Source organism: Toxorhynchites rutilus, chromosome 1, assembly GCF_029784135.1.
Source record: "Toxorhynchites rutilus septentrionalis strain SRP chromosome 1, ASM2978413v1, whole genome shotgun sequence".
NCBI lineage: Eukaryota > Metazoa > Arthropoda > Insecta > Diptera > Culicidae > Toxorhynchites > Toxorhynchites rutilus.
In genome coordinates this window covers 108,853,362-108,867,311 of record NC_073744.1, presented here as the reverse complement: position 1 = coordinate 108,867,311, position 13,950 = coordinate 108,853,362, and the positions used below count along the sequence as shown (strand labels likewise).

Sequence of the window (13,950 nt, the reverse complement as noted above, 5' to 3'; positions counted from 1 at the left end):
TGAATCTGAATTCATTCTGAATGAACGAATAAATGAATATTTGGAGGACTTCGAAAACGAGAGCGTTACGTTGGAGGTACAAGGTTTTTTGCATCCAATATTGGATACGAAAATATCTTATTGATAGGGAATAATCTTCAGAAGCTTTCCTGCTAATTGCACTGGATTGAAAAATCACAGAACTAAATGTATTTGGTCGCAGTATTATATGGATAGAAAACATTAGAATAAACTATCTCGCTTGCATGTAATTTTCAATTCCAAGGGGAACTGGATTATTTTGCAGCAACGACATCTTTCCGGATTCTCCTCGATTCTTCTCGAAATCCACCAGTGGTTAATGCTAACTCGATAACCACCTGTTAATAGCACGTCATTGAAAAATATTCGGTCGCAGTGTTACATGGATAGAAAACATTGAAATAAACTCTTTCGCATGAAAGTATTTCGCAAGATTATTTTTCAGCAGCGATTAGAACTTTCCGGAATTTTCTCGAAGCTGAATGGCATCCAAACGGAAAAAAATCCGCGCGTGTATATGTGTGTGTGGCGGCTGCTTCGATGTCTTCCCGGGGAACCGTTTTTCGATACTGATACTCTCTTGGTCACCTTCTCTTCTCCTTCTGATGGCTCGGCTTTTCTGCCCTCCCACACAGTTCCAAACAAACTGCATGTCTTTCAGGTCAGGTCAGGCCAGGTAATGAATCCCTCGATCCCTCGCCGTCCGCTCGTCCAGCACGTTCAGCTCGTTCAATTACGATGTTGCATTGTCGATGTCCTCACGAAAAATGAATGCGTTTCACCACCAGAATATCGCTCAAGTGTGCTTTTTGTGCGTGATTGAATCGAGAGAAGGTGTGGTTTACGATGGCAATTCGGAAGGCAAACTAGAGGCGAATGAACTCTCTGAGTTTGAAACTTTCGGTAACTGAGCATTAATCGATTGAAAATTATATAATTTTCGCGATGCGAAACATTTTCCGTTGCGCGCGCATACAATATTGGATACGAAAATTTTCTACTAATGGAGAAGAATAATTTTCAGAAGCTTTCCTGTCAATTGCGATCGATTGAAAAATCACAAAACCAAATGTATTTGGTTGTAGTGTTATATGGAAACATTAGAATAAACTCTTTCGCATCAATGTATTTTTCAATTCCCAGGGGAACTGGCAGAGTATTTTTCAGCAACGTTAGGTCTTTCAAGATTTTCCTCGATGCTGAATGGCATCCAAACGAAGAGTTCCGCGCGTGTATGTCTGTGTGGCGGCTGCTTCGATGTCTTCTCGAGGAACCGTTTGTGGCATCACTCTCCTCCTGATGGATTCCCTTCTGGCCTAAGGTGCACAAACAGGCTCTTGGTGACACCGTTCATCCGCGCTTTCATGATAAACGAAGAGCTTCACCACAATAGCGACAACATGCTCCAATCGCTGTTCAATTGTAACTGAGTGGATTTCCGAGCGGCGTTCGCTTATATACCGATTGGTGAATTCAATAGCCTGTTTTGAAAGCAATTTTAAGACTATTGAAACAAGTTTTTGGATCAAAAAGTAACAAGTATATAACGCGTAGACATTTTATCTTTCGAATGAAGTGTTTATCATACCATTCCGTTCAGTTGTTTAGGAGCTATTAACGCTCAAAATCTCGGTCTCCGGCGTAACGCTTTCGTTTTCGAAACTTTGATTTTACACCCCGGTATAGAAATGAAAGACGTAGTCCTACGTCAAAAAAATCACTCATCAGACCTGTCCGCTCGACTCTCGGTTAAAGAAGAAGGTAGGAAGGGATCCTATGCTTCATAAGATATTTAATATATGCCGTAAAGAAAAGTAAAAATTTACTGATCCGAGGACCAAAGCAGTAACGAAGCACAAGTGACCCAGCGAAAGGCGTGTTCCAAAGCAAAAAAACAAAAAGGCCCTTCTCAGGAGGATAGGAAGGATTTGGGTGGGATTAGTGGAGTGGAAGGGGGTGGGAGTGGTATGGGAAGGAAAGAGGGGAGGAGTGGGTGTGGGGTGGGGTGAAATGAAATGAAATACAGTTTGAATAGATAATAAAATATAGTGGTTTTGAATTTAATGGTTATAGTAGAGCTGAAAAATGGAGAGGTTTATTTAATGAATTTATCCTCCTTGGTGAGTGTGGCTGTAAAGTTAGGAAATCAGTTAAGTAATGTAATAAATGGAATATATATGTGAGAATATGTATTAATAGATGCGTGTATATATATGTATGTAGTTACATACATGTATATACACACACGAACACGCATACATGACCGTGAAGTGGCGAACTGTAATAAATAAACAATTTCAAAAGTACTTAGTATTTCGATTTAGATTTTACCAAAGAAGTCGGTTTCTTTCGGAAACGCAATAAGATTGGTTTCTTGGGTCTCGTCTCTACTGAGGATATCTCGGAGACTCTGACCTATATTGTGTCGGGCTCGAGCATCTTTGGTATGTTGGCATTCTAATAGAAGATGGCTAACGGAAACGGGTGCTACGTTGCAAGCACATTGGGGTTTTTCGGCTCTGTAGAACAAGTGTGAGTGGGTGAAGTTAGTGTGCCCAATTCGAACACGGGTAAGGACTTGCCTTTCCCTACTATTGAGACGGTCCTCCCAAGGGAAAGTGGAATTTTTGATTTGATGAAGATGAGTGGGACGGCTGTTTATCCAGTCTATGTCCCAACTTTCACGGACTTGCTGTTTTACCCAGCGGAAATGTCAGATGGAGGACAGGGCATGTCTGGGGGTTCCATTTTGCTGCCCTTGCGGGCCAATATGTCGGCGGCTGTGTTTCCGCGGATTCCTGAGTGACCAGGAACCCAGCAGAAGGAGATGTTTTTATCTGAAGCAGCCTCTTCTGTTTGTATTATCCATGGGTGTTTGCTGTTTCATGGAGACAGCTAGCTGAGTCGGAAAATATTGTGGTAGGAAGGAAGTCATGGGTGCATTCTTGGGTAGCTATTAAAAGAGCGAATGCTTCCGCACTGAAGATGGAGCATTGCGGTGGAAGAGAAAAGCTACCTATGTATCTACTCTCAAAAATTCCACATCCAACTCCATCGGCATTGACTGAACCATATGTATATACCTGGTGATTAATTTGAAAATTGGATGCAATGAGGTTATTGAAGCAAGCTTTGATTTTTGGAGAAGGGTCTTCCGCTCGGACAGCCTTAAGAAGATCAAGGTTAATGTTCGGCGGTTTGACGTTCCAATTTCTTCCCGTAGCAGATGGCCGTTCACAAATATTGGGGAGGTCTTTGTTTGTGAGGTTGTTGAATGATGTTTTGGCCCTGCGTATTAGTGGGACATTGTGGTCACTGTCGGGAAGTGACAGGTGACGGATGGCTTTATTTGTGATGTCTTTTGTCGCCAGGTGTTTGAAGGGAAGTTGACCACTTTCAGCCATTACGGCAAGAGTGGGGCTAGTGGGAAAAGCTCCGATTGCAATCCTGACTGCTTTATTGTAAACTGGTTGAATGGTGTTTAACACACCGTCCCCTCCGCGGCTGAAGGTGCCTATTCCGTATAGGATTTTTGGGACCAACCAAACGTTTACAATATTCAGCAGTGTTTTTCTGTGACCAGAGGCTAGGTTGCCTGCAATAGCCTTGATGATATTCAGTTTCTTTCTGGTGGCTATTTTGGTCTTTTGGGAATGTGATAGGAAGTTGACTTTCTTATCAAAAGTAACTCCTAGTATTTTCAATGTCCTCGTTGTGGGGATCGGGATTTTGTTAAGTTGAAGATAGGTTCTCCTACTGAGATGTTTTCCAATGTACATGTGCTTGGATTTCTCCGGGGAAATTTTAAAACCTGTTTTTAGAGCCCAGTTTTGGATTTATTATTTTTTCCATGACTTTCCCAACACAACTTAGAAGAGTGATGGGGCGGAAATTGTCGAGAAGATGGTTGTTCATGTCTGGTTTCGGGATACAGATCATTAAACCCTCTTTCCAGCAACTGGGGAGGGTTCCACTGTCCCAGACTTTGTTGAGGAGCTTCAGAAGTGCTTTTTTCCCGAGATGGGGTAGTTTCTTTAGCATCGGGTAGCTGATGTCATCGGGTCCGGTGGATCCTTGTTTGACTTTGTTCAGTACCCAATCGAGCTCTTTGAGGGAGAGGTTTTTGTTGAAGTCAAATTCCACATCGGTATGAAAATCGATGAGAATTTTTTCGCATTCCGTTTTGTGGGTTTGAAAGGTTTGGTCGTAATTTTGATTGGAGGAGGCAGATGCAAAGAAATCTCCGAACGCCTCGGCGATGATTTTCCGGTCATTGGTGTATTGACCGTTAATAAGAAGATTATACTCTTTGCTTCTTTTCTTGCCATGAAGCCTACCAATCTTACTCCATAACTCCTTTGTCGACGTGTTAGGGTTAATTTCGCTGACGAATTTAGCCCAACTATTGTGTTTGGCTGAATTAATGGCAGTTCGAGCTTCGTTGCGAGCCCTTTGGAACTCTGTGAGCAGAGTGGGCTTATGGGGGTTATCCGGATGGGCTTTTCTGAGTTTGCGTAAGGCCTTACGTCGACCTTTGATCGCTGCCTTCACCTCAGGCGACCACCATGGGACGCATTTCCTGCCAGGGATGTCACTGGTTCTAGGGATGTGCAACATTGCAACCTCAAGGACAACTTTGGAGAATTCCTCGGCTGTCCAGTCTTGTTTAGCGGAAAGGCGGTTTTCAATATATTCAAATTTCCATCTTGGCCTTGTTGGAAACTCTGGAGAAGATTGGCCGAAGGAGATGAGAATTGGAAAATGATCGCTGCCGCAGGTATCATCGTGAATGTTCCATGAAAGTTTTGAAGAGAGTTTGTGTGATACCATAGTAAGATCAATGGCCGAAGTAGTACCAGTATGATGAATTCTGGTGTGTTGGCCGTTGTTTAGAAGGTGTAGGGAATGTTCGGAGATAAAATCTTCGATTATAGATTCTTTTTGATCGAGGTATGCGCCTCCCCAGGCGTAAGAGTGGGCGTTGAAATCACCCATAAGTATGATTGGGGCGGGAAGTTGGGAGAACAGATGGTCCAGTTGGCCTCGTAGAGTGGCCGGATTAGAATTATTAGTGATGTAGATGCTGACGACAGTGATTGGAAAGGGGTGTTTAATGCGTACTACCACTGCCTGAAGGTCGGTGGTAATTGCAAGAAGATCATGTGGAGTGCCATCCTTGATTGCGATTGCAACTCCGTGCTTTGAGGGGTTGGGACCCTCTTTGAAGTATGTGATGTACTTTGGGATGAAGTGTTTGTTGAAATTGTTTGGTGTCATAGTTTCTTGAAGGGCTATGACTGTGGGATTAGAGCTCGAAATAAGAATTTTTAGTTCTAAAATATTTTGTCGGATACTTCTGATGTTCCATTGTATCCCGAATTTCTGTATTGGAGTGAATGTGTTGGTGTTTTTAACTCTAATTCCTAAGTCTTGATTGTGTGTATGTTTGAACTATTCAAAGAGAATTAGTTCGATGGTCCTTTACCCTTGGAAAGAGAAGCTTTCTTTGAGGTATTGGTGTTGTTTTTGTTTGGTGTAGAAGTCTTTGGAGTGTTTGTGTTGTTTTTTGTTGAATGTGCGTTGCTGTTGTTGTTATTGTTGTTTTTTGTTTGATGAGTGTTGTTGTTGTTGTTGTTGTTTTCTGTTGAGGTTGTATTGTTATTTGTTGTTGGTGTCTGTTTTTGTTCATTTCTTGTTCTTTTCTTGTCTTTATTAGTTAGGGTTTCATCTTCAGATTTTTGATCTGAATCTGAAGATGAGCCTTTCGCAATCTTTCTTTTATTTTTATTTTTGTTTGGAGCATCGGAAGTATCCATGGAGAGGACTGATTCGCTCTCAGATTCAGCTGTTGAACTATCAGTTGTCGAATCTGTCATGGTAGTGTCGAGTGTAGTATCAATTGAAGGGGTGCTTTCGCGGCTGGAAGAGGCCGAAACGAGGCAGTTGCAGCGCAGTTGCATTTACAGTTGCAGCTGGTTACTGATTTTTGCAAGTTGGAGAGTTTGTCTTGCGAGACACTTGCATATGATGGTCCATTAATTTGTCCATTGTATTTGTCCTTTGCCTCTTTATAGGAGATACCATAGTCGACTCGGATTTTGGTAATATTATTTTCGCATTGCCATACAGGGCATTTCCTGTTCGAAGAGGAATGGTCTCCTTGGCAATTCACGCAAAATGCTGAAGCGTTGCAGGTTTGAGTTCCATCCTTTTGTTCTGGATGTTCTTGACCGCAATTTCTGCAAAGCGGGTTATCGCGTTTGCATCGTTTGCTTGTATGCCCAAATTTGTAGCATTTAAAGCATTGCATTGGGTTGGGATAGAAATTTCTAGTCCCAGCCCGAATAAATCCGAAATTAATGAAGTCTGGAACAACAGTTCCACGAATAGTTAAAATGAGAGTGGCAGTTGGCACAACAATATTATTCTCCTTCCTGGTGATGCGCTTGACATCGATCACACCTTGATCGGAAAGCTCTGTAACCAGTTCGGATTCCTTGATGTCCATGACATCACGGCAAGTAACAACACATTTGCGTTGGTTAAGGGTTGGGTGGTAAATCACTTCAATAGGGGTTTCGTCAATCAGTTGATTAATTAGAAGGAGCTTACCGATGATATCCTCATCCTTGGCCGTAAGGATATATTGAGTCCTCTTCTTGTCGTCTCGTTGCGGTCGCGCTGTGTAATATTTTTTGCCTACAGCGTTGGCGATCGTCTTACTTACTACGAACGGATTAGTCGGGATTACTTTCTCTCCTGTTGCACGAAGTAGCAGGATTTGAAGATTTCCGTTTAGCGGGTCGGCCCACCTTGGAGCGGTACGTTGGGTAGGTTTACCCTCGTACATGTTTGTAGCTCGGCCTCCCGGAGGCCCGGAGCTACTTGAAGCCATGCTGTTGTCTGGCTACACCCTAGGTATAGCCGATGACTGAGGTTTTCTTCGGGTTAAAACACTATATAATATTTATGGGGGCTACACTTAGGGATATGTGCCCAGAAATTCACACTTTTTTAACCAGAGCACTTGTAAAAACCACCAATATCGCGAATAAGCTTTTGAAATTGATTTCACCAGTCACTTCACTGTCCGTAAGCGCACGTCTTCTTTTTAAATTATATTTTTTATATTTAAAATCACTAATCGCTACAAATAAACTGCCAACACTGCCCAAAAGAAAAAAAGACGGGTGGGTAATGTCGGGGACATAACCGGAGTGACGTAGGACTATACAAAGGAGACAGCTTTTGTTAAATATATATTTTAAATATATTGTTTTATTTTCTTCTCCTACGTGAATACCTACCTATCTACCTGAAAAATGGATTAGTTTACTGTTTACTCTTTATGAAAATGTTGGGGGTTCTGAAAAGAACCTTTGGTGTTGTGTTTTTGTTATCACTCGATATTCCCATCTTGTTCGGCTAAACCTTCCTGTTTAGCTATTGCGTTTGCCACTCGCCACAGCTTTCACAGTTGGAAAATTTCTTCCCATCCAGCTTGTGACATGTTGTTCAGTAAATTACATTTAATGCGACGTGCCGGAGAAACACTTTACCACTCACTGAAACTAATTGTTGCCTTGATGAGCGCCGAACCGAAGCTGCTCTGTTCTTGATGCGGGTTTTCTGATTGTCGTGAGCAGCTTTGAAAGCCAACTCGAGCACTCCGACGGCCGAAACTCTATAATCGCTGTTAGGTATACTGGTGCTCCGGCACCAATCCGTTCGGCCTAGTTACCCTTGCGGAGCAATCAGTGAATGCGACCAACAGGGAACTGGAGACTTGCACGGTTCGAGTGAGACTTTGCCTTTCCCTTAACTTGTCCTCCTTTGTTACGTCCACGATGCCGATGCCGTACAACCACACGGGTTTACGGTTTGAAAGAAAATAAGATATTTATTTGGGGTCCGCGTGTTTTATACTCTAGCGGTACACACTCACAGGATAGAGACAAATCGGCAGACTCAGCCAGAGGGGCGAGTCCAACGAGACGAACGAATGAGCGTTCAAAGGGAGCGATGGCAAAAAAATACATTCACCAGTAGAGGCGAATGAACTGCAAAGTTTAAAGCCTCTTAAAAACAAAGAAAGAAGAAGAAAATACATTCATTACGATTTGTTCGCTCGTTGGATTCACATGCAGGCTAAAAAGGGTCCTTTTCAGGATCACAAAATTATCTTCAATCTAAAGAGTTTATTGTTTTGTTATCACTCGATATCCCCATTTTGTTCGGCTAAACCTTCCTGTTTAGCGATTTGTTGCCACTCGCCACAGCTTTCACAGTTGGAAAATTTCTTCCTATCCAACTTTGTGACATGTGGTACAGTAAATTACATTCAATGCGACGTGCCGAAGCGCCTCTCAGTGTCGCATTGGAGGCGATTTTAACCTGTAATTGAACATTTGCGATGACAGTGGTACAGTGTCGACTTTCAATGTGGGGTCATAATTTGGATCTCTATGTTTACAAAAATGTCCAACTAAATAAGTCGCATTACATGTCCGTCCAATTAGCTAAATGTCGAACTAATTGTAAATTACTGTACTTTCAATCTGGAAACAATTTAAGAATTGATGAAAATTGTATAATCAGGAAAGTCCCCAACTATCAATAAGCTCAGAACAACTGCGAAATTCACATACTCATCATATCCTGGCAAACAAATTATGAAAAAATCAATTTGTGTTTTATTATTATTTTGGATAATGTTTTAGAAAGCATTGAACTGTATTTCCTAAACTCTTTCTTGAAAGGTTTAATGGCCCTGAAAAGCGCCTTGCTTTATGGAATGGTTCCAATTTAGAAAACTTAGTACTCGTGGTTTTGGAAAGCCATTTCGAATGTCCTCGATGCCGCCTTGTTCTGGATTTGCCACCAAAGCAGTTTGTATAAAGATCAAACTTTTTTCTTCTGCTACCAGCTGCCGTTTTGCGATTGCGTTTGCCACTCGCCACTCGTTGCAACTGCCTGTTGTTGTCATGATGTCCACCGAACCGAATGTGTTCTGTTCCGAATGCGGGTTTTCTTATCGTCGCGAGCAGCTTTGCCAGCTAACTCGATCACTTCGGCGGCCGAAACTATATAACGCCGGCTAGGTGGACTGGTGCACTGGTACTAACGCGCTCGTCCTAGCTACCCTTGCGGGGAACTCCAGATCAACACGGTTCGAGCGGGATTTTGCCTTTCCCTTTACTTTTCCTCCTTTACCATGTCCAGACATGGCTGCTTGGGTTGGTTTGTTGATGTGTTGTGATGCGAACCGATGTGGTGTACGGTTTGAATGAGAATGATCGTTACGGCAGCGGAGCGGGGATTTTTAAGCTGACTGGCTGGCTCGAGAATTACGCATGTGTGAGACTGCGACCAATGTTTCGTTCATTTTCTTCTTTTTCCTTTCCAATCGTGCTTCATTCTATTTCGCTGCTGCTCTGGTTGCCCGTTTTGGTCGGTACGATTTGAGGAGCACAAAATGGACCAATCAAAAATGGGTACATAGTGCATATTGACAATGCTTGATGTTTCACAATTATTCAATTATTTATCTCAAGAAAAATGAAATGTTATTCGTTATGATAGATGCGTAGATATATTTCCTATCAATTGATGCAAAAACCTTTGCGATCTATCGAGAAATGCTAGAGTTATAAGCGTTCCAAATCTTGCATTTTTTCCTGCTTGTTCAGTGCCTAGATTTCCATTTCACCCCCTATATCTTCCAGTTAGACGTAGTCCTACGTCAAAAGTGGGCGTGGCGTTGGTGACGCCGAAAAGCGCGCGCTTTTCCGGCACGCCGGTAAGCACCGCTCACTGCGGTCGAAATAAACGGATGTCGTCTGCTGCAGCAAATCTGTAAACTAAAACTATATTGAGGACTAACTTAGCCTTCAGAAAGGCTGCTAGAAGCAAAAGTTAGTTTTTTAGGTGTGAAAAAACAGGTAAAATCTGCAAACTCCTTCCAAGGCGCCAGAGGGTGACGTTCCAGTCCGAGATCCAAAAGCGCCGTGATGTATTTTTTTGCCATCGCTCCCTTTTAACGCTCATTCGTTCGTCTCGTTGGACTCGCCCCTCTGGCTGAGTCTGCCGATTTGTCTCTATCCTGTGAGTGTGTACCGCTAGAGTATAAAACACGCGGACCCCAAATAAATATCTTATTTTCTTTCAAACCGTAAACCCGTGTGGTTGTACGGCATCGGCATCGTGGACGTAACAAAGGAGGACAAGTTAAGGGAAAGGCAAAGTCTCACTCGAACCGTGCAAGTCTCCAGTTCCCTGTTGGTCGCATTCACTGATTGCTCCGCAAGGGTAACTAGGCCGAACGGATTGGTGCCGGAGCACCAGTATACCTAACAGCGATTATAGAGTTTCGGCCGTCGGAGTGCTCGAGTTGGCTTTCAAAGCTGCTCACGACAATCAGAAAACCCGCATCAAGAACAGAGCAGCTTCGGTTCGGCGCTCATCAAGGCAACAATTAGTTTCAGTGAGTGGCAAAGTGTTTCTCCGGCACGTCGCATTAAATGTAATTTACTGAACAACATGTCACAAGCTGGATGGGAAGAAATTTTCCAACTGTGAAAGCTGTGGCGAGTGGCAAACGCAATAGCTAAACAGGAAGGTTTAACCGAACAAGATGGGAATATCGAGTGATAACAAAAACACAACACCAAAGGTTCTTTTCAGAACCATCAACATATTCATAAAGAGTAAACAGTAAACTAATCCATTTTTCAGGTAGATAGGTAGGTATTCACGTAGGAGAAGAAAATAAAACAATATATTTAAAATATATATTTAACAAAAGTTGTCCCCTTTGTATAGTCCTACGTCACTCCGGTTATGTCCCCGACATTACCCACCCGTCTTTTTTATTTTTATTTACTGTGTTTGCGGAGGCTACAAATCTTACAATATATTCGTCTCCGTAACACGGAAACAGTTTAAGGTACGGTAATGTGCTCAATAGTGAAATATATGATAGTGAATGAGCTGATGACCACCTATGCATCCCCTATCACAGCCATCATTTTGATTGTACGATATGTGCATACGCCGAAAGATGCCCGGCGTTGAACATTTAATAAGTACAAAGCCTTCGGAAAAAAATCAAGAATCAACTATAAGACAGTGAGAAAAAATTGAGAAAGTTTGTAAAAAAACGTAAAAACAAAACACCAAAGGTTCTTTTCAGAATCCCCAACATGACGTAGGAGAAGTAAATAAAACAATATATTTAAAATATATATTTAGCAAAAGCTGTCCCCTTTGTATAGTCCTACGTCACTCCGGTTATGTCCCCGACATTACCCACCCGTCTTTTTATGGGACCCCCTCTCTATTTCAGAGGAGGGAGGGGTGTTTTATCATTATAGAAACATTTCTCATACCCAAAAACTCTCCTCTTCTTCTTCTTAATTGGCACTTCCATTTTTATATATATAGATATTTTTTAACAGGATAGTCCAGAAAATGGAAATGAATAACTTGGTCAATTGAGTTAAATTTTTAACTACACCAAACACATTAAAAAGCAAACAAAAACAACAGCTAGTTTACACAAGCTGTTTACACAATAGATTTGTTCAAGGAGAATGGTATGCCCCAGATTCACCGCAAGACGTAAGGGGTTGGCTGACCTTCATGTTGGGAATATCGTGGGGGCAATGTGTCGCGACGAGGATACCTGCAGCAAACAGAGTAGTCGTACTCATAATGTCCGAGCTACAGCGGAAGTGAAGGGAAATTGGAGACCAGCGTGCAGACAATCCCTGACGGTGGAAGATGAACAACTACGAGGGCTTTTGTAATGGATGATACCCCACGGGATTAGCTGTGACGGGGTGCGCGTCATGTTAGAGGGCACTACCTAATCGGCACACCGTTGGGAAGAGAAATCTTGCGAGGGTGATTGTGACGAGCGCGTGCCGCGTTGGAGGGCGCTTCCAATCGGTACACGTCTCGACAGATAAGAAATCCGGCGCGGGTGACTGTGATAGATTGCGCGTCAAGCTGGAGGACAATTCCTAATCGGTGCACGTCTCGACGGTTGAGCGGATGCTGTCACAATTCACACAATTGGAATGAAATGAAGAAAGAAAAGGGGTATTAACAACAAATGAAGTACATGATGTGGTCCCGGGGGGAATGAGGCGACGAGTAGAGAGTTTGGTTCTTAGTGGACGTCAGTTTGGTTCTTAGTGGACGTGAGCCCCACACGACGTCTTGGGTAACCCGTCCCAGATAAGCTTTGGTAGAGCTTTCCTAAACTAACCCAAACAAAAGGGGATGAGGATACCACTCACTGACGAATTCCGGGAAGGCCTAGAAATTTTCTACGGAACTCAGTGTCGCGAATAATCCGCACCGCGGATCATCCGCTCGCGGATAATCGAGGCTCTACTGTATATATATTTTGCCGATTAAAACGCCAATGTGTTGAGTAGAGTTATAATGGTTTGACTTTAATGCCTGATCTACTATGAAACGATTAAGTCTGATAAAATGGTTAATACTAAACGCTATCAACGTTATAGCTATGCTCTATCTTACCTATCACAGAAATGTGAGCAGTTCCGTGGTTGTTCTTCATATGAAATTGTCCACCATAGTCTCGAGGGTCATTCTTGGTACTGTCATCAACAATTTTCAGTCTTATTTGTTCAGCATATTCAGGCGATGTAAGATCCCTCACAAGCTTAAGTAAAAAAGTAAGTGAGTATTTCTCCAACAAAGTTATTCAATACTCACATCTTCGATGTCAGTAAACATTGGATCACCTATCTGTGTGCGTTTACCGTAAGAATATTTAAATGCTTCTATAATGCGATGGTATGTCAACACAGTAGTGTTGATTGATGATAAATCTTGGGGCTTGAAATTATAGTTCTTCAAAATATTTATTATAAAACTAACTAGAATGCCACTGGCTGGTGGTGGAATTACATACATGATATCACCATTTACATCGATTGGAATAGAATCGTTCCATCGCACTCTGAAACAATCGAACAAGAATCGAATCAATAGCAATTATCATAGATTAATTTCAATACTTGTATGATTCGAGATCTTCCTTAGTTATGATACTTCCTACATCCTTCAGATCACGTTCGAATTTTTCGGCTAGTTCTCCTTCATAGAGCGAGTTACCACCATTTTCGGCGATATATTCGAGCGTTTTACATAACAGATTCGGTTTGATGATAGTTCCAGGTTTGAAAAATTCATTGGATTGCTCATCGACATACATTTGACTGTAATAAAAAAAATTCAATGATCATAAAACTCAATTTATCAGGAAAATTATTATCTTACCGTAATTGCTCATCAAATTTAACTTTTGCATTGGTGTGCAAGGAATCGTACATGTGTTTGGACATTTCGAACCCTGCAATAGTTGATGATGATTATTTTGTCTTTTTATTCATGGAATACCTACCATCTTTGCAAAGATCTATACTAGGCTGCATTATTTTTTTCCATGGAAGTTTGCCAAATCGTTTATGTGCCTCCCAGTAACCTTTTAGTTCACCAGGTGTGGTTATCGATAGCGGTCCTTCGTTGGTAGTTGAAGGGTCATGCAAATGCATATCTTCCGTTGCAGCTTTGGCCGATATGTCACGTGCATCTAAGGTATATGCTGCAATCCACATGCTTAATATATTAGAGATAATGAACGCGGTGGAAAAAAGAATGTACCTTTATTATCTTTTTTTATATAAATGTTCATAATGAAGCCACCGCCTATTCCCATTGACTGCATATTGGTCAAACCTGTTTTAAAATAAGTTTTGATTAAGATGTAGCATTTTTTTAAACGAGAAACGTTAAATCATACCTGCACAGAACATTGTGGCCAGAGTTGCGTCGACTATTGATCCATTTTTCTTGAATATTTGACTGAAATAAGTAGGACATAATATTCAATCT

The 13,950-nt window shown here is 41.9% G+C and overlaps 1 protein-coding gene across 3 annotated transcripts in view; it reads right to left on the bottom strand.

The window, feature by feature from the left end:
* Positions 1 to 13,950, bottom strand: part of LOC129763521 (glutathione hydrolase 1 proenzyme-like) — a 307,297-nt gene that overhangs the window by 59,415 nt on the left and 233,932 nt on the right. For all 3 annotated transcript variants that reach the window (XM_055762668.1, XM_055762667.1, XM_055762666.1), the window contains 7 exons: positions 13,859 to 13,920; positions 13,720 to 13,794; positions 13,460 to 13,660; positions 13,336 to 13,408; positions 13,074 to 13,274; positions 12,769 to 13,015; positions 12,571 to 12,715 (listed from right to left, as the gene is read on the bottom strand). In XM_055762668.1, the coding sequence (XP_055618643.1) occupies positions 12,571 to 12,715; positions 12,769 to 13,015; positions 13,074 to 13,274; positions 13,336 to 13,408; positions 13,460 to 13,660; positions 13,720 to 13,794; positions 13,859 to 13,920 (1,004 nt within the window). The remainder of the gene's footprint in view (positions 1 to 12,570; positions 12,716 to 12,768; positions 13,016 to 13,073; positions 13,275 to 13,335; positions 13,409 to 13,459; positions 13,661 to 13,719; positions 13,795 to 13,858; positions 13,921 to 13,950) is intronic.